Here is a 26,268-nt window from a genome sequence, read left to right as displayed (position 1 = left end):
CACGAGAGTGCAGAGAAGTGCAAATATCCACTCTTGCTCTAAGGTTGGCTTCTGTCAAATTATGGGGGACCCATTTTCCAAGTTTTGACACCTTTTCAAGCTGATGCAGATGACGGTGAACTGTTGAATGGATGTAATTAAGCTTCTGTGTCAATTCTTCAACTGTTACAGCACAACCTTTATCAAGTGCAGCCAGCAGCAAGTCACTCTTAAACTTAACAGGACGACTTGAACGTGGACTATCACTTTAGCTCTAGTCACCTGATCTGAACTTCTGAAACCACCTAAGACATTTTCTTACATTTATATACTCCGCACCATAAACACCTTGAATGTTTCATGTAGTTTCCACTGCACTATTGCCTTTTTTAAACTCATAAAGCATTATATGTTTAATGTGCTCCTCAGACATATCTATCTTCATCAGGTTTTATTTGATTAATGATCTGAAAAAGTGGAGTTGGATTAGTTTCTTTTATTCGTCTGAACATTTTTATACATTAATATACACTCTTCAAATTGTAGGATATTGAACAACGCCGCGACAGTATCAAAGCACAACAGAATAAAAGCCGCCAAGAACTGTATTGAGTGTCCGAAATAAAGAGAACCGAACGAATATCGAATATGTATGAAACCAACGTAATTGTTGGGTAAAATATAAATTTTGGAATAACAAGTCTAGCTAAGAATTTGTGTTTTTTCCTCCACAAGAAAGTAAAGTTTCCAGTTCATACAAATTATGGTTCAATATGCCTCAACGATTATCTTTATATATATTTTTTACATTGATTCTTTTATTCCGGGGCCCGGCATGGCCAAGCGTGTTAAGGCGTGCGACTCGTAATCTGAGGGTCGCGGGTTCGCATCCCCGTCGCGCCAAACATGCTCGCTTTTTCAGCCGTGGGGGCGTCATAATTTAACGGTCAATCCCACTATTAGTTGGTAAAAGAGTAGCTCAAGAGTTGGCGGTGGGTTCCCTCTAGTCTTACACTGCTAAATTAGGGATGGCTAGCACAGATAGCTCTCGAGTAGCTTTGTGCGAAATTCAAAAAACAAACAAACAAACTTTTATTCCGTCAAACAAAGCTAGAGTCAAAATTATTTTGCTCAGTCCCTCTAAGAAAATTAACCTTTTTACTGTGTTGTGTTTCTGGCGATTTTGTTCTGATTCCGGCGTTTCTGTTATTGATTTTATTGCACAAACATACACGTAAACATATATAACCATTTAGAGCAGCATTAGATAGGATATGAGACAAAGGCAAATAAATATAAAGGATAGTTTCCTTGTTTGTTTTGAAGCCATAAATTTTCGCATCATAATACTTCAACGTTACTGCTGAGCTAACGGAGAATGTAAAGAATCAATAAAACTTTGTTTAATTAATAAATTATGTAAGCTGGATTAGTCCGGACGAAATCGAAAATTTTCCACAAACTCATGGTTTTATTTTAGCTGAAGGTAAAATAATTGGTTTGGTTTGACTTGAAATTTTGCGCAAAGCTACGCGAGTACTATATGTGCTAGCTGTCCACATTTAACAGTGAAAAACTGAAGGAAGGAAACTTCTCATCAACACCCGCCGCCTAATCTTGGATTGCAAACGTATTAACAGTCACCGCATTCAAATTCTTTGTCGGTTAAGAAGATAAAAAAGACAATAGACTCTAGTTGATTGTTTTAATTAATTGTTTGGAAAAAAATCAAATATACAAGGTGTTCTAAAAGCTACTTGCTTTACAATTAAATATTTTGTTGTGAATCACATTTAATTTTTATCATCAAAAGTACTAACTATTTGACGGTGTGTATGCAATGTTTATGTACTGTTTGTGTGTAGTCATACATTACTCCAAAACAGATTACAAAATTAGTAATCTCCTCTAAGAGAAGTAACTTTTGGACGAACTTGCAGCCCCCCGCTAATACAGCGGTATGTCTCCGGATTTACAACGCTAAAATCAGGCGTTCGATTCCCCTCGGTGGGCTGAGCAGATAGCCCTTTGTGGCTTTGTTATACGAAAAACACATACACACACGAACTTGTACCTTTCCTGTATGTGGTACACATGAGGAAAGAACAGAGTGACTTTGTTGGTCTTCCAGCTAATGTGAGAAATCTGTCACAAACGCCAGTAAACTAAATATTTATTTTAAAGTTCAGGACTGGAATACCGACAAAATTAATTGAGAAAAACACATTTTAATTCTGTGTTGTGTTAGGAACAGATCATTTGGTGATCTGTATTCGTAGCACGAGATTCTTTGGCTAAGATGTGTTCTGTAATATGAAATATTCAGATGAAAAAAATCCACTACTAATCTCTTATTCAGAATATTACTTTAGTTTCTCTATTTCCAAAATATTTATATGCTCTTCGGTGCATGTACTAAGAGGTATTAATAATTTTAAACACATTTGATGGATTTTCAAATAATACATTAATCGAATAAGATACAAATATCTTCAATTGGTAAAATGTTCTAGTCCATCCAATTATTGCTATTATTTTCATTTGCTTGCAGGTTGATCTACTTACCGATGGTAAATGGTTAATGGACAACATTTTTTTACACCATTAAATATCTTGGCTATTTTACTACAGGCTAGACAGAGCAGCGCTGCCAAAGTTTCATTTCTGGATATTTCTAAAAGGCAATTACTTTCTTCAATACATTCATAAAACAAAACCTGCCATCAAAACTACCTAAACCAGTTGTTTCGATTAACTTTTAGTATACATTTCTATATTTTTTCTACCTTAAGAAATCACTTTATGAAGTGCTTTTCCATGACTTTCAGTAACAGTTTGGCTTTATTTGCATTTAGAAACAGCCTAGACTGCAGAGAAAATTATATATATAGCTAAAGATATTTTCGCCTTGCACTACCGAAATTATATTTTCCTGTGGTTTCAGGCTCGTTCTATAAATTCTCTCATTAAACTGTAACGTTTCTCACTTTTGTTGTTGTGATTTTTTGGAATTAAGTCTACATTAATTATATATTTACACAGTTCTGAAGATTGTCTGATGAAATAATAAATAATTTGTTTATTATCAACGACATCAACATTTAACTAATGAAAAACCAGTTTCTCAGCTAGAAAAGTGATTATAGACATTTTTGAACTGTACACACTTTAAATACCTGATAAAGTAGGCCACAAAGATTTCCGACTCTACGTTCACGAAATATTTTAATAAGTAAAAAGTTCCTAAACAGGTACAACGTAAATGGTCATTACTGTTAAATGGAAATTAAAATGAACAAAAAGATTGAAATACTGTAGAATGATAAAATTGTCTGTTATCCAATAAATTCGACCTTAACTGATGTATGTGAAAAGGCTGTAAAAGTGAGGTCAGAAAAATATAATCATTGAAACTCGAAATCACAATAGAAATAACTAAACTGGACATTTATAAAGTCTTAAGAACTGAATACTGATTAGGTGTTACAGGAAAAATGAAGATATTCTTTAAATGTAAGAATCGTATTGCAAATACTCAGATGTACAAATTCTGTTAACGTAATCCGATATAAAATCGGAACATGCAACATGTTCTTATTACCTATAAGACATAGGATATCTTAATGTAAAATTACAGTTTTATAAACAGTTACCTTCATTAGAGAACAAGTATGAGCAATTTTAAACAATAGCTTTTGATTGTTTTTAATCATAGTGCTTTAGCGAACAAGCTTTATCTAGTAATGTAAAAATCTTGAATATTTCTATCTTATTTACTAATCAGTGATAAGTCTACGGGGATCACACCACTATATATCGAGTTTTGATACTCATGGTTGGGACAGACAAATAGACTTGGTATAACTACGAGTTTGACAAGAAACAAACAAGCACGACTTAATCAGTATTTGGTAAAAAAAAATTATTTGTTTCTCTTTTTCAAAGTTTTATTTTATTAGATAATTTTAGTGATGTGAAACATAACATACTGGGTACTCTTCACGCTGATGTAGATTTTCCAGAAGTTAATTGTGACTGATATGTGTAAAACATCTTAGGTTTTTAGTATACGTCCAATACATAAAAATGTTTATTTTCAGACAACTCGTGTCTCTACACTATACAAGAAGACATCTATACATAAAATGGTTAGTAACTTAATGACAAGACATCACAACTCAAGAAAACAGAAAGCACGTTTTACAATAATTGGTGGTATGAAATACATATACATACATATTGAACCATATCTCCTTGCCACAGTTAATAAACTGCTAGCTTTTAAATATGCATGCACTAAACGTGTTGCATAACATGAATTCGATTTAACTGTTAATTACACTATGAAAAGTAATTCTTCAAAATATTAGCCTGGAGATGTCATTTTATGTACGATAAATTGTCTTCTTCAAATGTGCACCAACGTCGACTGTTTTATATTGGAAGTTGATGGAAACGATTGATGTGTATAGCTCTAGCATTTTCATTTTCACGAGTTCTTAAGCTGCGCAGTTTGACCAAAAACCTTTTCCAAGAACATAGGGTTTTTCTGGACCAGATCCAAAATCCCGATGTTATTCCAACAACAAGAAACATAAAATACTTTAGCATAAAGATGGAGTAATGTGGCCTGACATCAGGAGCACTACAATGACATTTATGTTCCCGTTCCCACACATCCCTAGAGACATGTTCGTAAACGTAGCAACCGATGACTGAGGTAGCGGGCACAGTGTACAAAACAGAAAACACACCAATTCGAATCATCAGCTTTTCTAATTTATCGACACTCTCTGTTGCTTGCTGTCTGATAACGACTCGGATCCGAAAAAGCTCCACGAACCCGCCTAAAAGGAATGAGGTTCCCAGAAGAAGGTAAACACACAATGGAATTAAAACGAATCCTCTCAAAAAAAGAACGTTTTTGTTTCCGACATAGCAAATTCCAGCTACTGGATCACCCTCGATTCCATCTATAGCCAGTATTATTATTGTCTTCACACCAGGAATCGCCCAAGCTCCCAAATGAAAATAAAGAGAGTAATCAGCAATAGCCTCACTCCCCCACTTCATTCCCGCAGCCAGTAACCATGTTAGGGCCAACATTACCCACCAGAGGGAGCTGGCCATTCCAAAGAAGTAAATAAGTAAAAATACTATTGTGCAAGGGGCAGATCTCTCTGAATTTTGATATCTAACAATAGATCCATCGCAAGCCACAGCTTCGTGTCCCAATCCGATTCTGATCAAATAACCTATAGAAACCATAAGGTAACATCCTGATAGGAAGATAATAGGTCGTTCCGGATAACGAAACCGTTTCATGTCAATTATAAATGTTGTTACAGTTATTGTAGTGGATAAACAACACAAAACGGCCCAAATACTGAGCCACAAGGTCGCAAATAGATGCTGATTTTCTGCGTTAAACAAGCCATGACACGGTACAGCACAATCAAGGATAGCGCCACTTTGAACTTTATTGTAGTATCCTCTTTCCATCTGGAGAGCAACCATTGGATATCGACACTGACAACCACAAACAGAATCAATAGTTAAAGATGGATTATGCTTCAGCACTGAGTCAGACTTCTTAGATTGAGCCCTGTCATTAACATATGTGTGTTCCCTTTTGGGATGTAATTCACTTTCTATTCTACCTTTATCATTCTGAGAAGGGTTTTGCTCATTGATATTGAATGTTGGATCTTGAAATTCAGCCCCTTCTAGCTCATCCATACACAGATGATCCGGATCTCCATATTCAGGAAAACTTACACAGTTCATTCTCTCAGGCCATGAAAATCCATATTGTTTCAGGAGGGGAGCACATCCAAGACGCGCTCTCTCGCAAACAGAACGACATGCTGGAATAGAACCTTGATAATCTGGCATACAGATAGGTGTGTACAAAGAGCACAGAAAAAATCGTAGATCATTAGAACATTGGATCTCAACTAATGGCCAAAATTGATGAACCTCAAACCCTGCTTCTTCTTGAGTGGTATGATAAAAAGAGTTAGGCATGGATGTTGCATTGTAACCAATATCCTTACACATGGGAATTGAAATTTCCTCACATTGATTTGGTAATTTACTGATCGTTGAAGCATCTATGCACACCAGTATAAAAAGATTTAATAGTTTGTAGATTATCATGCCATTTTTCAGGTACGTCTTACACTGAATATTTAACATTATTTATATTACGCATAATAATTCATTACACAATTGTATAAACTCCTTGGTTTAATGTGTGAACATGAACATAAAGAGTTTACAAAAATCAGAAATCAATAATTTAAACTTTTTATGATGTAATATGTAAGTAAAATTTTTACAACCTTTAATTCAATAATTTTCAAGATCATTGAATAGTTCGGTTTCCTTTATTTTCTCTTCACGTGAAATAAATTCTAGAAGAATCCAGTAATGAAAACGACTTCATTTCTTAAGTACAGCTCCACATGAAGTAAACCTAATAGAAACGACGACCTTGTTAACATCTATTAAAGATTTGAAATTATAGAATGTATTACAATAGAATATATGGTATACTATTCAAAACAAAATATAGTTACTTAAACACATTCGAAAATATTTTGGTAATTTGTGTTTACTGAACAGCCAAAATTTACTGTTATTATTATAATATTTTACTTATTCAATTAAACTAAATTATTATTTGCACAGTAATTCTAAAACCAAGCTATTTGATGTAAACTTGTATTTCGGGTTTTTTGACCGGTGACTCATTGACCCACGGTGCTCGCCCTTTCAGCCGTGGGGGCGTTATAATGTGACGGTCATTCCCACTATTCGTTGGTAAAAGAGTAGCCCAAAAGTTGGCGGTGGGTGGTGATGACTAGCTGCTTTCCCTCTAGTCTTACACTGCTAAATTAGGGACGGCTAGCGCAGAGAGCCCTCGAGTAGCTTTGATCTAAATTCAAAACAAACAAAACAATTCCCCCTTTAGTGTTGACCATGTTACAATTGTGAAAGACAAGTTAAAAAAACAGGGTTGTTACTGGATTATTTGAATTGATAAGTTAATTTATAAATCTGGTTATTTTCTTTGGTTTTCAATATACGTTGTGTCTACCTAAGGTAATTATGTGTTTTGTATTTCTCCATGAATATATAAAAGGTTACTTATTCCACAACCTGCAGCCACATTTACAAAATGTGCTAAATATTAAACCGCCTGTACTTCAAACTGATTTTCCTATCTCTTATTGGTAACACCTGACTTTTGTTTACTTATGGAAGAGCATCTCATGCTGAAACGTCACCATTTTGTTTCCCATAAAAAAGAAGTGGTATTTTGTGTTTCCCGTGTAGGACTGACTCCGCACTTCATTCCCACAAGTCATTTAGTGTTTATTTTGTGACGCATTTTGTGCATGTTCAGTAGATCAATGTTGTCGCAGTTTATTTTGAAATGTCATTTCAAGATACGTGTTTTATGAGCGTCGAGGGTCAATATGTGAGATATTTAAATTTGAATTTGAACTGTTTTTGACTTTTTGTTTAGTCACAAAACCATAGACAATTCGTGCAGATTAGTAAATACACTTATTTACGGTTTTAAATTTATTTCGTTTCTTGAAATACTGAAGAAAACTACTGTCGCATAAATCCATATGTCAAGCGTATGGCTTCTGTATTTATTCCAACTGACGACCCAACGTATTTTGGAATATTAAGAACATGATAACAGTATATTTAACTATCTAACTCATAACTACGTTGATTTTTATTTCTGATTTATTTTTGTAAGGAAGTTTCTTTGGTCAGGACTCAACATGGATTAGAGTTAAAAACACCTTCAGGAATATAGATTCTTAGGTTGAGCTTTTTTTTTTTCAATATCAGCAGATTTTTGAGTGTCCGTTTTCTAATTACCTTTAAGTAACAAACGCCGAATAAATTGTTAAGTATTTCACGTATACACTTTATACCCAGTGAATGTTTTTTATAATATTCATGTACTAAATCAGCATTTTATACAAATTACATTATTTAAACAATAGTTAAAAACATTCATATCTAATTCTAAGCTTAGTCATTCAAACGAACAATTGTTACTTCTTAATTGCTATACGTTTTATCACTATTCATAGACAATAATTTTTGTTACACACTGGTACAAGTAATGTTAGTTTTGTATTTAAATTGTTGAAATGGAAGATTATAAGTCTTTCTAAGAACTAATTCTTGTCTAAACTATTTGCCAAATAAGCAGCATCAGTTCAGTTCTATAAGATACAACCTTTTTCTTATCCACAACAAATTACACGAATATTTACGCTATTTTTCTAATGTTCGTATGCATACACCAGTATTAAAAAAAGTGAGAATCCTTTCAAATCATTTCTTATTTGAAGACGTAACAAATTTAGTAAGAATCAACATAATTACTGCTTGTGCAGCCAGAATAAACAATTAAAAGTTAACGTGGCACTTACCAATGATATGACTTCAGATTGGATATATATATACAAATTTCTTGCACTCGTGTCAGTATTCTACATTGATAAAACGGTGTTTTCTTTAGAACAATACTTGCTAATGCTGATTTGGCTCTACAGCATAAGACTAGAAAGGTGTATACGACAGCAGACCAAAAAATCAATGGTAACGTCTGCTGGCAACGTTGGAAATTAATCCATCTCTACATGCTATCGTACACAACCAATCGGCTTTGCTTGGTCTAGCATATTCTTATTTTAAGGGTAGAGACAGTCACATAGATGAGAAGTTTTTGTTTTCGATTTACGATGTGATTTCCTTTGTTGAAATAACTTACGTTACCAAGGCAACATCAAAGTATCCAAATTGTTCTTGCAGAAATCTTTTTTATCCAACGTTTTTTTAGTGCTAATATAATATCACGTTTTTAAGTTTATCAGGTTATCAATACTCGACGAAGTGGCATTAGATTACTATGTTTATTGAAAGCATAATTTACACACCTTTCGTCCAATGATCATAGGGCTTTCATCCATTAGACCACATAGATTAGCTGAACGTATTATTAACATATATGAAAAAATCTCTACGATTCAGCTTTCATTTTAATGAGGTAAGGCTTTATCGAATCTATCCAGTATGTAATTAGGAAGTGTGGATGTTTTATTATAAAAATTGAAAACAAAAATTCAGTCTTTCTGCTTCAGGCTTATCATGTTATCCAAGTATAGTCGAAGAACACTCTGAAATGAAAAACAGTTCGTTATTGAATAAGTGGATAACAACGTCGTGTGAGAAGGACTACGAAGTAGATGTGAATAAACTATATTTAGCACAAAATACCGGCTACGACACATGTTCAAGCCATATATTCTGAAGAAAGAAGTATAATTCTACTTTTTATCTTTGGTATTTAAGCGCAAAGCTATAGAATAGGCTATGTATGCGCAGCCCATACTGGGTATCTAAATCCTATTTCTAGCGTTATAACTACGAAGACATACGGCTGTCCCACTAGGGGTAGGGGCGTAAAAATTCTAGATCTGGAAGTAAGATTATTATCTGATATCCTTTGTTTAAAACGCTTTATTGTGTACTTGTTCAAGTATTATCTTATAAGTTATTGTCTAATGTTCATTCAGCAATTTCTAAACACATATTAATATTATAAATATACATGTATGTATAACGCATCATAAAATGTTTCTAATATTGTAAAGTCAAACGTCTATTTTTGTAATTTTGTATATGATTATAATTAATCAAAATTGAAATATATGTCTTAAAGTAAAATGTTGCTATTGTTTACATAAATTTTACATTTGATTAACGTATATATATTTTACTGGTTAAAGAAAAGTAAATCATTGCTTTTCGGTTCGATAGTGGAATATCAAATATCACATGAACATATATCAACGCATGCACAACAGTAAAAAATAACTGATCGAACTGACGTGTCTCATATAATCACAAGAACACAGGCGCAATTCGCGATACACTTCTGTTGAGGGAAACAAAATTGTTGTAGGAAACAAAAGACAAACATAGGTTATTTAAAGCTCATATTACCGACTTTCATTCTCTATATTTATTAAAGTATTTGGGTGTGTGTGTTTGTCTCTTATAGCAAAGCCACATCGGGCTATCTTTCTTTTAATCATTTTGATTTATATTAACTATTTGAGCTAAGATCTTGTTGCTTTTTTTTTCAGACGAAAACTTTTAGAACCAGTAGATGGCGATAAACCAAAGCTATTTCTATACTGATTAATCCTAAAAATTCTGAAACTTTAATTTATAAAGCCAACGAAGCAAAATAAACAAGCCAAAAAGCAGCAGTTAGCGTTATTTTCCGATATAATATAAATATAAAAGATAGAACCACATTAGTTTGTTTTTGAATTTCACGCTAGCCGTCTCTAATTTAGCAGTGTAAGACTGGAGAGAAGGCAGCTAGTCATCACCACCCACTGCCGTCTCTTGGACTATTCTTTTACCAACGAATAGTGGGATTCACCGCACATAATAACGCCCTCTCGTCTGAAAGAGCGAGCAGGTTTGGTGTGATAGGAATTCGAACTTATAACCTTAAGAATGCGAGTCGAGCGCCTCAACTACGTGGCCATGCTGGGCTCCACATTCGTTTTTTGGTTCTATAAAGTGGTAAATCAAGTTGCGTTTGAATCAAGATAACTGAAACTCGCGCTATTTCTACATATGACATTGAGAGAGAAAATTCAAGTGTAAGTTTAGTGTAGTTTACTTATACAAAACGCAATTCTAAAAAGCTATACCAGGAAAAATGCTAACTGCTGGCGTATTTCCATCAATTTGATGATAAATTGTGTTTCAGAGTAATTTATACTTTTGTAATTTATATTTTTAAAACTTTAAAAGTACATTGTAGAATTATGAATCAAGTATATTTAGTTTAGGAGCACAAGTTTTTCACTTTTTAATACAGAGTTAAAGATATTTCTTAAATTTACCTAAATTATTTTAGCACTACTTTTTTCGGCGTTGCTGTAGTTGTTGCACTTAGTCTGCCTTAAATTTAGTTAGTTTGTTCAATTAGTTTCGAACTAGCACTCAGTACTTCCACCAGATTTGTTCCCAGTTTAAAAGAAAAAAAAAACACAAAACACGTTTGTATCCTTCATACACTTTTCACATTCCGAACCCAAACTACAAAATAAGTTAGTAATCTATTAAATATCTGAGAATTATGATACTTTACATATTTAAAATGTGTATCAATTTTTTTTCGGCCATAAAAAGTAAAATAACTATAAAGAATATTATCTTTCCTAATATAATAATTTTTAGCTTACTGTCAAAATATAGGTAACAGTTTGATTACGTTCGCTTATTTATGTTATGTATATATATAAATATCTAACGTTTCCATTGCTTTACGAAGTTTTTATTTTTGTTTACAAGAAATTGTAGTTTGCTGGTATTTGAGACTGGTAACATATTTTCAATAGCTTCGTTAGATGGCGCAGATAACAATAAAAAATAAAGTATTAATAGCTACTTCTAATATAGTTGAAGTTGTCTATAAAAATGTATGCGTTTATTTCTGATTACATCATGAAAGACAGTTTCAATAAAACTATGTTTTATAAATTACTTAATACTGCTGTTGTTTAAAAACTATTTTAATAACCGCTACATAATGAACTAAATAACTGTATTCTAATTGAAACCTTAGAGTGTACTAATAACACACTAGTTCGTTTTCTAAAGTAGTGGTTAAAACGATACAATCTGTTTTATTAAAACTAATCAAAATAAGCAATAATTATAATTCAACGTTGTAAAATCTAACTTATTTTAGACATCTAATAAAGGAAAGTACCTTACATTAATAACAGCACAAGTCCCACGAAGATTTGAACTCAAGTACATAAATTTGAAGTACAAAGAGATAATCATTACACTATTGAACTACAATATTTTAGAGTGTAGCTTTTCTTTCTACAATTATGATATACTGTTGGATTTATTTCAATAATAGAACTTATTCATATGTTTAAACTCAGTCGATCATTAGGTTTCTTCTGAACATAGCAGCTGTTACCTTGCATTCTCGAAATATTTATTTTTTTATTGTCTGAAAAATAAGTGGTATGCTTAAGTCGGTTAATACAGTAAAAGAAATGACTTATTACGATATGTCAATGATTCAAGCTCCAACTTACTTTTTTAAGAACCTTTTAAAACAAGAAGAGATTTCTAACAACTAAGTTTTAGGCCTATTGCGGGTTTTAGCCTGAGTATTTAATACATTACAAAGTAATTAAATTCTTACTCGGTATTTTTTAACCTCAGATTATTAAACTTTTTTTTAAGATTCAGTGGGTTAAATGGATATTTTACACACCAGTTAGCCTATGTCACTCTAGAGGTAGACTATTTATTAAATAATAATAATATTCACTAATAGACAATGATTACATTATGCTTTTTATGATGAAACTTATTGAACTTCTCTTTTCTTTTTCTAATGTTTTCAATGTACTCTTATCACTTATATCCTTCTCTATAAAAACAATTGAGAAGATATATCGTAACTGATCGATTGTTTTTGAATTAACTAAAAGCTACACAAACGCTGTCTTTACTCTATCCACCAAGAATATCGAAAACCGATTTCTCGTGGTGTAAGCCCGCAGACATCCCTCTGTGCCACTTGGGGGATGCATGTGTCGTAATGGTGCAGTCTTCTTGCTTGACAAAATATGTTGGTCTTTCTCGTCACCAACTGACAAATTGGCAAATATTTGACATGGGAATAGCGAGTTCAAACAAAACGTGTAACGAATATTGAAAAGCTAAAATTAAAGGAAGGATGTGTATAAGCTTAAAATATTGTTTGTTTTTTGGTGTGACCGGGATCCGAACCCGCGACCTTCCAATTACAAGTCGAACGCCTTAACCCACCTAGCTATGTCAGGGTGTTTAAAATACTAAAACCCATAAAAGAAAGAACTTTTTAAAATACGGAATTAAAATATTTATTTGAACCGATTGACAGTTGTAAGACGCATTATATACTCGTATTTCAACGTGATTTCACTGTTGAAGATGACGTGAAACCATGTTCAAACATGTAGAGTAATTTTTACAACCTTTAAACAGAGGATGGAATCGTGTATTATCATACGTTATATGTTTGTAGGTTTTAATATTTTGGGTAAGAAATATTCCATTTAGTGCCTTATAACTCACAAGTTAATATAACTTTCTTCTTTAGTAGCTATGGTCAGACATGGGTTAGTGTTTAATGTGTAATCCAAAGTCCAACTGTCAAAGATTCGAGTCGCGAAACGTCACTGACCTCATTTCATACATCTTACTACGACAATTTAAAGCTACTGACAAATATCGTGAAATGTCCTCAAGCGAATATTTGCGCTTTCAAAACCAATTTTATATCATATTTAAAATGTTACTAAGAGAGCCGTAAAACTGCTCATGTAAATGTTATGTTCATATTATCAAATTACGGTAAATGTAAGTTTTAAGTAAGAAACTGTATTAGAAAAACGATAAACTGTAGTTATACTTTTATTGAAAGAGATGATAAAAGTTACGGAACTAGATCAAACTTCATTGTGAACTTTTTTCTCTTTGTTCCTAGATTTTTTAACTTATTGGTCAATTACTTATATCGCACTTTGGGTTTTATTTCCTACAATTTGACCATGTGAGAACTCTTGATCGTATTAAACATGATCAGGTATTATATTTATTGCAAATATTTTAGTTCAGTATTTTTAAACAATTTTTTGTTTATGGAAAAGGTCTTAAACAATCTTACTTATTAACGTTATGATGTTATTACATCAACTTCCAAACGGCCCCAGTGACACAGTGGCATGTTTGTTGGTTTGAGAGAGAAATCTGTTAAGTTTATGGTAGAACTGCTGATAATCTGATTAATTACGTCAAGAATCGAGGCGTGTTTTGAGAGTTGGGTAACACGTAAGTTGGAAGCATATACATCCAGAATTTTCGTTGAGTCGTTAGTAATGGTAACATGAGTATTCATGCTAACATTACTAACAATCGAATAAAAATTCTGGATATAAAGTTTCATGCTGATCGAACTGACAAAAACATTAGTTCAAGCTTATTTACATTTTCACTTCCTGCCGTTATTGCATGAAGGTAATGAAGGTAAGGTTTTGATAATTACTGGCTTGATGAGTTTTAAAGTTAGTATCCATTTAAGGTTCTACTTATGGGTGATTTTACTTTAAATATTTTGTGTAGATACATATTGATATTTGTTTCGAAGTGAGTGGGGAACTACATGCGGTGATCTTCGTAAATTTGCTTTTAAATTACAGTTACTGCAGTAATGTGTGGCAGATTGTTTGTTTGTTTGTTTTTTTAATTTCGCGCAAAGCTACTCAAGGGCCATCTGCGCTAGCCGTCCCTAATTTAGCAGTGTAAGACTAGAGGTCGTACTTTTCTATAAAATGAATTACATAAAATTAAGTGACTGATCATTTTTTACCAAAGTTTGTCAGCAGTTAATTTACAATGCTCTGCCGTAAACTTTTTTTAATTGGTAGATAACAGCTCATTGATTTTCATCCAAACATACATCTTTGCTAGGCTGAATCAACACAGTAATAACATTTGGTAGACTGACTCATTTTAAAAATTTATGATCAAAGTACCACGCTATTTGAAGAAAACAAACTCCAAATTCAGATTTTATCAAGTTAAAAACTGTTTCACTGGGGAAATACACAATATAACGGTGAAAAAGTGCGAATGTCGTTATTTAGTTCTGTCATTTGACCCCAATGGCACTTGTTTTGTAAAACAACGAGAAATTCATAGTACATAATGTATTTGTTTGTATTATTTGCTAAGTTACACAGTGGGCTATCCTTATGGTGACAGTAATAAATTCGACTATTTTGAAACTCGTCCAGTATTATATCCTTTTGCATATTTTCGGTCATAGACCTTCTTCAGTTATAAAGTATTCGTCAAAGGCAAGTTACACAATAGATACAACTCTTAACATTATTAAAAATAATTAATCTCCTTACAATTATTTTCATTAACATTTAACATGACAATCATCATTAAAGGAAAAACAAACGCTATTCATTTTATTATTTCAACCATCAAGTAGGTTATTATTTACCCCTTTTTATTGAATTAATTAACTATGTAAATCTTATTTGAGCATTTTGTTTGTAGTTAAGCAGTAAGCTACACAATGAGCTATCTCTGCTCTGCCCAATAGGTATAGAAATCTGGTTTCTAACTTTAAGTCCACAAAGATACTGCTGTGTCACTGGAAGTTAAAAATGTACTTAACAGTACAGATCAGAAAAATATGCAATAATTGTTTGGGACAGTTTTTACACAAACGGAAATCAAAAGCTATAAATACTTTCTGTATCTTTGCAAGATTTATATACTTGAACTTCTTTATTGCACCACTTTTGCAGCAATGATATTTAAATAATCTCTTGTTTTTGTAGTCGGTAAATGTAATAACTACGTGAAATATTTCACATATGTATATTATAGGTTCCTAAATATTTGTTTTTTATCTCATTATCCCCCCTCCCGCTTACTGTATAAAGTTAAACACACTTCAGGAGCTTAATTTACACCTCGCCTGCGCTTTTAAAAATTTCTAAATCTAAACAGTTGATTAAATTATCGATTTTTATCTCAACTTTTGAAGAAAGTGTCTGTATACCATGACGGCCCGGCCCGGCATGGCCAAGCGTGTTAAGGCGTGCGACTCGTAATCTAAGGGTCGCGGGTTCGCATCTCCATCGCGCTAAGCATGCTCGACCTTTTAGCCGTGGGGGCGTTATAATGTGACGGTCAATCCCACTATTCGTTGGTAAAAGAGTAGCCAAGAGTTGGCGGTGGGTGATGACTAGCTGTCTTCCCTCTAGTCTTACACTGCTAAATTAGGGACGGCTAGCACAGATAGCTCTCGAGTAGCTTTGTGCGAAATTAAAAAATAAGACAAAAACAAACAAACAAGTATACCATGACAGATCACAATACGTACATAACGACTTACCGATGAACAAACAAAGAAATATTTTGTTAATTCGTTTAAGTATAATTATAAATAACTATTCTTGCTCCTGTGTCAATTTTATTTCTCATTACCATGCTAGAGCTAGTTTTACGTTTATTTTTATGGATCAAACATGGAGAGTTTTCAGTTTTTATGATTATAATATTTAACCAGTTCTAGCTTTAACCACTGCGGGGTCCAGAACTAGATAGAAAGTGCAGGACCCTCAAAGTATGCAACAACAAAAACTTGTGACGAAAACAGTACAACAGAATGACGTAGTATGTTCGAGGTAACCATCTCGTTGTTGGGTCTTGCAGCCTCATGTCTACGAATCATTGATAACGATATCTATTCCAGTTCCTTATCTCAAGACTAGCTCTGCTTCAAATAACACACTAGTTAGACACTTCACTCTACTATCTAGTGCATATCTTATGGACCCGGCATGGCCAAGTGTGTTAAGGCGTTTGACTCGTAATCCATTACTTTTCACTTTTCGTGATCTTAAGCCAAACGTTACGCACTAGGATAACTGTGCTCTGCCCGTCGCGAATACTGAAGTCAGATTTTTAGTTTTATAAGCTCTCAGGAGTACTGCTGAACCAACAGAGGGTTGGGGGCGGTTACTTTATCTTTCAGAATAAATGTCATAATCAACTCATTACAATAACCAAAAATTCAACTTTTAATTTGTAATATAGGCTTAAAGTTTAAAGTGTTTTCTTTTTTATTTAATTAAGAATAAAGTAAATCCCAATAAATTATATTGATATTTATGTGTGTATCTGTGTGTGTACAATGAAATCTTTCGATACGTTTACCAATATTACATATTTTTATCACTATAGCAGTTCATCGATGAATGTGACTTGGAACAGTAGTCTTTGTTGTGTTACTATGTCAAAACAAATTTCTACCTATTTTTATCATGAAATTTTAGTACAAACACCCGAAACAGTACACTCAAAATTTTGCCAATGTACGTCCAAATATAAAAAATCTGAGAAGCTAAATTGTTTTTCAACGTAGACCTCAAAGCTAAACTATATTTTTAGCATTAACAAACAATTGCAGATTAATATGTTTCCAACAGAATCTTACCAAGTCGTGAGAATTTCACTAACTTGTAAGAATATAGTTACTGTTCAAAAACATTATGGATTCATAAAATGATACGTCTGACCAAATATGGGTAAAACGTAGTTTCATAGTATACCTGAAATTTTATGCTCAATATATATATATATTTGACAAACCGCGTAAGTAATAAATTATCTGTAACACATAAAGTCTTTTGCTCATAATAAATAAGCCAGCATTTTATTATATCTTTATAATTTGGAATTAAAACCTAATTTCGATATACTGATTAATTTCAAAAGTGTTAAAATTGTATTTCAATTAACGCAACCAAACGTTGACTTTGATGCAACAATAAATCTAATGTTTAAAACATTAAAACACAACGATGATATAAAAGTACACAAAAGGCTGAGAATGCTATATTAAAAATAATCAAATATACATATCAGAATGTTACGTGTCAACCACAACAGATATAAAGTTGTGATAGAAAAGACGGATAAGAACTAAGTACTCGACATAATTTGATATGTTGTACGTAGTGTGATGTTACCGAAAGCGTTGGGAACAGCTCTTCCCGAAGCAAAATATTTATACACTTTAAATTTAGAATTTTCAAGACAGGGATATCCCTTATAGTTAATGACATTGGAAAACAAAGGAATATGGATCAACATGAGAATTCAGGACCATCAAGAAAGAGACTTTCTACAAATTGTATCAAGCGGTAGTAAACAAAAAGCAGTTTCTTGTAACAGATGTGAATCTATATCACAGAGGTCATTTACAAAATGTATCATTGTGCTTCAGAAAACAGTTCATACATAATCAAGAAGGTCCTCTCATGTTCCAAAGCAACTCAAGTCACGTGTACACAAGCTGCTTTAAAGACATACTTCTTCAACCCTTTACATACCTTAAGCAGCTATTCGATTGGGAAATTGCCATTCACATAAACTATATGGATTTTAGAAACCAACATGGAAGATTTAAGTTCTATGAGCATACTAGTTCTACTAAGGAGCGTTTTGCACTAGAATCCAAATTCCAAGGTTATTATCATGGTACACAGTCGTCATATAGAGCAAGAGCGAGCATGTACTGCAGCGACGTGGTGAGATCCAAAATAGTTATGGTATAATGTACTCAACTTCCTTATATGAAGATAGGACGAATAGGCTCTGTACTCAGTGATATAATATCCGTTTCATCAGACATGTTCGTCCTTTCAATCGTAAGGTGACAGTCAATCCCACTCTTCTTTGGTATACGAGTAACTCAACAGTTGGCGGTGGGTGGTGATGTTTAGCTGCCTTCTCTCTTGTCTTACGCATTTAAATAAGGGACGACTAGCCCAAATAGCCTTCGTGTAGCTTTGTACGAAATTCAAAACGAACAATGAGAAACGTTACAGGTAGTGCCAACAAACCTGACAGAGTTCAACTCTCCATTACTTTCTCCCACGGGTTCGTTTCCCCTCGGTGGGCTCAGCAGATAGCCCCACGCGGCTTTGCTGTAAGAAAAATACACAATACTTTATCTCACACAATCCACCTTTTGTTACATCCGATATGGCCATTGGCTTTCATATGGAATAGGTAAGTATTGAAAATTCATGATGGTTTAAAATATTTGAATTGTATGATATGCTTTATACCTACACTACCCAGACATCTACGTTCATACAGGTGATGTTAAACCCCAAATAATGTCAAGTGATTACAAGGTACTTTGGTTGTATTATTTGTAATTTGTACCTTAAAAACATTATTGGCAAATCTTGTTCATCATTTATATCAAACGCAATCACGTATGGTATAGTACCAACATGAAGAACAAACTTTTTGTGTCTGAATAGAGAACTTTGTGACATTTACCTATATGACTTTCAAAAGGGTATTTCGTGAAATTCTAGCTAAATTGCTTGGAATAGGATATTTAGTGATATTCTAACTAAATGGTTTTGAGTATGGTATTTCGTGACATTTCATGAGCGAAATGAGCTATCTTTTACGTGTGTGATAGGCGTAGTTAATAAATAGTACAGATAAAAACTCAAACAACAGGTGGGAGCATTGTTAATTTATTTTTACATTTTAGGCCTGGGCCAGGATATATAAAATAATCGTTTAAGGTATTTACATTTCAAAAAATCAACACTTTCACAACTCAAAGATTTTATCATAAAAAACTAAAAAGAAGTTATTTCATTTGATTGTTTTTTACCTGCACTAAATAAACGTAAAGGTAGACTACTTGGAGCTCCATAGATTAATGGACAAATAAATACGACTTTTAGAACTTCACGAACAATTGTGTTTTTACAGACGCTTATAAGTCATGCGCACAAAAAATACATTTCGCCACATGTAAGTAACTGTTGTTTTTGTGTTAGTGCAAAGCTGTAAAATGGGTTATCTGCACTCTGATCGCCACGGGAAATTTAACCCTGGATTTAAACCCTAAGTTTACTTCAACTTATCTGAAAACGAGTAAATCAATGTACACTGTACTGGATTTTCAGACAAAGATTGAGAATATGTAAACCATTAAGTAAACTGATGCAAAAACTTCATGTTGAAATTAAATATTATATAAACTAGGGTTGTATTAAAATCATTTCTTAATATATGTAATGTATGTAAATTACTCTTACTATTTCGTGAAACTACAAACATTAGATGAGTCATTAGGATAAATAATTTGAAGATCTTGGTTTGATTTGTTTGAAATTTCGTGCAAAAATACACAAATCTACACATGACACAAAAGGTTTCTAGAAGTTTGATATCAAACAACAACCTAGTTGCACCTGAGGACTTTAATATCTTAATTCATTTAAATATTACATTTTTCTCAATTATGTTTAACAATCTAGTTTGAATTTTAACCTCTGGTATAGATGAAAACGCTAGACTTCGGAACCTTTTCTTATTTCGCAATAAATTTTATATTATTTATAATGATAATTATATTTATTGAAATTTTATAAATGTTTATGAATATCACTGAAAAATTAGACAAATGAGTGAAAGTTTGTACTCAAACGTTTATAGAAATGTTGGTTTCTGATAAAAAGCTTCACGCATCTGCAGGTTTTTGTTTCCTTACAAGTAAAACGTAGAAGCAAACATTAATATCAAACACTCATCATAAGATAATGTAAATGTACTTATTATTTCTGAACTTTGCGTAAAGCTACACAACAGCTCTCTGTGCTAGCCGTCCCTAATTTAGTAGTGAAAGACTAGAGGGAAAGTAGCTAGTCATCACCATCCACTGCCAACTCTGGGCTACTCTCTTACCAACCCTGTCACACCAAACATGCTCCCCCTTTCAGCTGTGGGGCGTTATTATGTGATGCTCAATCCCACTATAAGTTGATAAAAGAGTAGCTCAAGAGTTGGCGATGGGTGGTGATGACTAGTTGCCTTCTCTCTAGCAGTATACTACTAAATTAAAAACAGTTAGCAAAGATAGACCCCGTGTAGCTTTACATGAAATTTAAAAACAACTTAACAATCGATCAACTCTTACCAACAAATAGTAGGAATGACTGTCACATTATAATACCCCCACGACGAGCGTGTGTGGTGGTACGGGATTCAAATCCGCGACCCTGAAATTTCGAGTCAAGCTCCCTAACCACTTGGCTATGCCAGGCCATGTGAAGACTTAAAACTTACAGTGGTAAGTTGAATATCCTCATTGTAAGTAATATGAATATGTTAGTTACACAAGCTGGTCTTTTGAGTTAATCATGTACAAAAAGCTATTTTTATAAATGTAAACTTCTTTCAAACATCTTTTAAGAGAATAAAACAAGAAGCGCACAATCCAAGATATTTATAGCATACTCATTCCATGACTAATCCCTGGTTGATAAATAAGTTGAACACTTAATAAACGTTCGATTTATTAGAAGGTGTCACTTCGGAGATGTATCTTAAGGTAATGACATGCTATTTTGTTATATAGAATTTTCAAGCGCAAGTGATTTAGTTTGCGGATGTCGTCTTCGAAGAAATTATTCAAGTAAACTTTAGTTTATAGGATATAGATGTCACTATGCTGGCTTTCGGAGGATTTGAAACGTTTCATTTTTAAAATTATTATTAATATTCAATCAAGGACAGCGTAATATTATTTCTGATTTAATCTAAAATATATTATTATATTTTTAATTATGGTTTCTATAAAATGCTTATTTTTGTAACCAGAACACAAGGCTTTAGTGTTAGAAAATCTCGTAGTGCAGTAATCTTTATATTGAATTTGCTTTGCTAGGAAGTACCTATCACAGTGTTATTGGAGTCGCGTGTGTTAGCCATTCGTATCAGCGCGTGTTCCGCTTCTTAATCTCAACTCAGTATGCTTTTAACTAAGAGATTGCTGGTAGCGAGGCTACAAGCATTGCCTGCAATTCTGGTGCCATCTACACTCCACAGGAACTGTGCGTAGCGTAAGGGCTAGCCAATTCTGAGCTCATGCTCGTGATATGTAAGGATCTCGGGAGTTCTGTCATCTGTGTAGGCAAGCGAAAGCGGGACCTTGATCTAGTGCGGATCGACATACGTATATCAAAGAGGAAATGAACTTTGTTAACTGTGTACATTTTGAAGTGTCTTAGGGTTCCTTTTATACGACTTCATCAGTAAAAACTGTCGATTGATAACCTGTGTTTTACTGGAGATGATGGACATTCTACCGAGTGGAAATATATTTCGAGAACTTCAAGTTGTCCACGACACTGGGTACTTCTCATCTCAGCTATCTCTTGAAGATAGATGGCAACAGGTAGGAAAATATTACATTTTCCCATTGGGGTACACTGCACAAAAATACATAGAGTGATGATTGTTTCTACATTAGTTCAGACGAAAAGTAGTACATTTCTCCCCTCCATTGTCTCACTCTCTGTCTGTTATTTTTTTGTTACGCAGACGATAAATGGGAATGAAACATAACAACAGGTGTCTTAGTAACTGAATAACTGAACGAACAGCACAAAAATTTAGAAAATAAATAAAACCTTTTCGTTGAAGCTACGTACATTTTCCACAGTTATACTTATTAACTTGTTGTTGTTTTTTAACACGTTTCAGGCATTTACGAAGCCAGAAACTTCATCATAAAGAGAAAGAAAGGTCAAAATTCTTAATAAAACAAACATTTCAATATGTAGCACGGCTTCCTTCGTGAAAGAGTAAGGTAATTTTGTGTATGTATATTAAAATGATCTTTTATGAGTGTAAAATAATCATTATTTGTTTATATTAATCACATTTATAAATCTGGAAAATACGTATAATATCGTTTCGTTAGAAACTTTACTAGCCTTACATTAGAAGATGAAATCTAACATTTTTTAAAAATGTAATCGACACTAATTTCTCTGAAGGAAACAACATATTTTACTGTCATTCGAGGAATATACCAAAGCAAGGTTGGGACAGAAAATAAGTTTAAATAATGTGTTTTTATTGGTCTTTGATTGAAATGTATTAATTTAAATCCCTGTTGATATACGTACATACAATTGGAATGGAAAAATGCGTGTACTTTACGTGTGTAAGTTCACTGAAATATATTACATTAATTTCTATGATGAATATTTTCAATATCATAAAAATGCTGAGACAAACCTAAAATACGTTTTTGTTGAAGGTAAAACGATTTGTATTTCTGTTCTATGATACTTTGATACAAGCATTTAAACTGTGTACGAACGACGTAAGTAATTGTTACATATGGTTGTTATGTTTGATTATTCAGAATAAACGAAGGTATAAACACATTTTGCGTTTCAAGTTACAATGGATGCAAAACAGAAAGGGGTGTATAGAATTAATGAGGAAGTGTTAAAAGTAAACAGAACCATCAAACTCCAGATGAAACAATATTCCAACTATATTCTGTATGGATTTCGAAAATGTAGAACTTAAGGGCCACTTGTAGCCAATTTTTGTATTAAAAAAATCACTATAATTCCTTTTCAAGAGCAATTGCAATCTATTAATTGTAAACTACTTCTTAAACTAAATATGAAAACTGTAATAAATTAAAATGCTTGCCAAGATGTGGAAACAATTATTTCAATAGACAGTACACGCTTTAATAAAGCATATCATTTGTAAAAGATTGAAAATAGACTACAATAAATTTAACAGAAAATCTTATCTTACATTGTTCTCAGCGCTAAAAACGTATGCTTGGAGCATTGGATATTAGCATTATAATTATACGGGTGTCAGGTGTGACCCATATTATGAGTACCCAGAGTGTGAAGCCAAGGTATTATTGTTCGAGCTTCTTTGCTGCAAAATTGCGATATGTTTTTTTAGGGAATTGGTAAGAGTTACGGTCAAATCCCAAATAGTGACATTATTCGATTAAGGTAGCCCAAAATGTTCTTACTGGCACTTTTGTTTGGTTATCTTCTGTTTAGTCTATAAATTTAAAACTAGGACGACAAGCACATACATCTCTTGAGAAAAATTCAAAACAAACAAACAAACAATGCCATAGAACTCGACGTCAAAAAGTGTAGTTCTTGCATATGACTAACTTACCTCATAACATTTGTTTCAATTTCATGGTGTTCAGGGTGAAGATTACAGTAAACTGACTTTTAAATTCACATTTATTTTTCAATAACACGTGTTTCTAGTGAAATATAACAATATGTGCTTGAAATTGTGAGACCAGATATAATATAGTGAAACTTGAAGCTATATAATGGAAATTATAAAAATTGATTTAGATTTAGTAAATGTATGCATGACAGTGATAAGATAATTAATAAATAAAATAATTATAAAGTTTCTTCATGCTACGTCTCAAACTCTTTTTAACACATAATTGTATTTAAAAATAAAATCACTTGAATTCTATATGAGACGTACCTGGATGTCAATTAATTTAAAATTATGGTAAAAGACAACTGTTTACAATTGTGGTTTTGAATATTTCTCTTCCTCTAAATATGAGTAGTTTTATTCAAACCCTGTTAAACCATTTCTAACTTTACTTATTTTTTTTCTTAACTGATTTTTTTTCCTTTAAAGTAAAAGGGAGTTTTTTATGTTAATGTTTGAACTTGTAATCGAGTAAAATACCCATTCAAAGCCTTTTTTTGGACAATCCGTTTTCTCAATGACATTTATATTTTATTGTTTATATAATGTTTGATCTTGTTTTATTCATTGGAACAATAGCTATAGTTATTCATGTTGGTATGATGGATTTATACTTGTGAGCTTTGGAAGTAGTTTATTTTACCATTGTATCTATCCATGCACACTTCATTGATTTATGATACCTTGGATTCCAAAGACAAACAGACAAATATCATAGCTATTGGGGAAAAAGAGATCACCCAGTATACAAACATTCAAAAATTATTTGTAGAGGTTTAATCTCAATTTTTCATGTACATTACTTATAATTTATACTGAGCTAATACTATCAAGTTAATGAAAAAATGACTGATCTAATAATATTATTGTAAACATTTTTCTTCTCTAGCACTCAAAATAATCACTTGTAATAAATGTACATCTTACTGTTACTCTTACACTCAGATAACGATTAGCAGGTCCCGTTTTATCTTCGATAATTCTGAAGTACAGCGACGTCGTAATGAAACTTACCTGGTAAACATTGAACGATACAGTTTGACTTTCTATTTCTCGAGATGTGCTTCCACTTAATGCAGTAATACAACCTACTCTTTTACATTTCAATGGTCTATATAAACTTGGTGTACGGGAAGTAGCAACTGCATCATACTAAACGCTTCAAAAGAAAACTACAATTAATATTATTTAGAAGTAATTTGTGTATTCTTTATAATACTAAAAACACGAAGAATTCCTAAAAGTTACATAATAATGATAATACACCTATCTTGTTACAACAGCACCTGACAAAGTGCGCTCATAAAACTCATTTTAACTAATTTTCTTACTACTATTAACTGCAATTTAGGAAATACCCACGATCGCCTTATATGGCAACCGTTTACTATATCGACCAATGAGGCACCTTCCAGATATATCACCCTAACAACGAAGTGATGTGTAGTAAACAGGCTTGGCTGGGCATTTTATTACCAACTGAGCACGCGCAGATAGTCGATAGAGAGATCCGAACAAAAAAAATGCGCATGGATAACGCAAAATACGCACGTGCAGTCCTCATCATCACCATTATCTAAATATAGAGCATGACTTTTCAACTACAAGTTGTGCTTGGCACTTCATTCATAAACTATTTAGTTTTTCAAGTATTATTGGTGTCTTGCAAGTATGGATTTGTTACCGAAATGAGGACATGCGCTCAGCAGATTTCGTCATAATGAGGACAGTGACATACATCGCAGCAGTAGTTTTTATTGAATCTTAAGTACAACCATTGGCCCAGTGATTGTTGCAGTGATAAATAAGAGGACCTTCTTTATAAAGGCATAGGAAACACACTATAATTTAATTTTAGAAGGTCCCCTCGCTAAATCTGTGTTAATTTGTATTTTATGGTTTTACTATTGTATTATTACGTATGAGCAGTTAAAATAAAATGTATAGGTCATTATTTTTTTACAATCGAGCACATATTTGCCACCTCATTTCGTTTGTCTATTATCATAATAAAGATGAGTATATTTTTATAGCCAGCCCGGCTGGTAATCGGAGGGTCGCGGGTTCGAATCCAAGTCGCACCAAATATGCTCGCCCTTTCAGATGTGGGGGCGTTATAATGTGACCGTCAATCACATTATTCGTTAGTAAAAAGAGTAGCTCAAGAGTTGGCGGTGGGTGGTGATGACTAGCTGCCTTCCCTTCAGTCTTACACTGCTAAATTAGGGACGGCTAGCGCAATAGCCCTCGAGTAGCTTTGCGCGAAATTCAAAATAAACAAACAAAATTTTCATAGCCCCAAGTGGATGAGCAGAAAGTCTGAAAGATTATATCACTAATTTTTCTTTTTATACCCATGAAGGGCTTTGTTTGTTTGTGTATATTTTTTTGAATTTCGCACAATGCTACTCGAGGGCTATCTGTGCTAGCCGTCCCTAATTTAGCAGTATTAGACTAGAAAGAAGGCAGCTAGTCATAACCACCCAGCGCCAACACTTGGGCTACTCTTTTACC

General features: G+C 33.1%; 2 protein-coding genes across 3 annotated transcripts in view; one reads left to right on the top strand and one right to left on the bottom strand.

The window, feature by feature from the left end:
- Positions 1-3,147: 3,147 nt before the first annotated feature.
- Positions 3,148-25,067, bottom strand: LOC143234986 (frizzled-5-like). 2 transcript variants are annotated; one of them, XM_076472681.1, is made up of 2 exons: positions 24,769-25,067; positions 3,148-6,457 (listed from the first exon to the last, which is right to left on the bottom strand). In XM_076472681.1, the coding sequence occupies exon 2, from the start codon at positions 6,175-6,177 to the stop codon at positions 4,414-4,416; it is 1,764 nt and encodes a 587-aa protein (XP_076328796.1). In that variant the 5' UTR covers positions 6,178-6,457; positions 24,769-25,067; the 3' UTR covers positions 3,148-4,413. The 2 variants fall into 2 exon arrangements, with proteins under 2 accessions (XP_076328796.1, XP_076328795.1); XM_076472680.1 differs by lacking the exon at positions 24,769-25,067 and adding an exon at positions 8,448-9,362.
- Positions 21,518-26,268, top strand: part of LOC143234987 (Krueppel-like factor 6) — a 178,566-nt gene continuing 173,815 nt past the window's right edge. The window contains exon 1 of the mRNA XM_076472682.1: positions 21,518-21,913. Within this exon, the coding sequence (XP_076328797.1) occupies positions 21,809-21,913 (105 nt within the window). The 5' untranslated portion in view covers positions 21,518-21,808. The remainder of the gene's footprint in view (positions 21,914-26,268) is intronic.

Source organism: Tachypleus tridentatus, chromosome 12 (assembly GCF_004210375.1).
Source record: "Tachypleus tridentatus isolate NWPU-2018 chromosome 12, ASM421037v1, whole genome shotgun sequence".
Taxonomy (NCBI): Eukaryota; Metazoa; Arthropoda; class Merostomata; order Xiphosura; family Limulidae; genus Tachypleus; species Tachypleus tridentatus.
This window is presented reverse-complemented; position numbering and strand designations above follow the sequence as displayed.

Bases quoted from the DNA above. Each gene is read 5' to 3' on its own strand.
- LOC143234986 (XM_076472681.1), bottom strand. From the start codon at position 6,177: ATGTTAAATATTCAGTGTAAGACGTACCTGAAAAATGGCATGATAATC.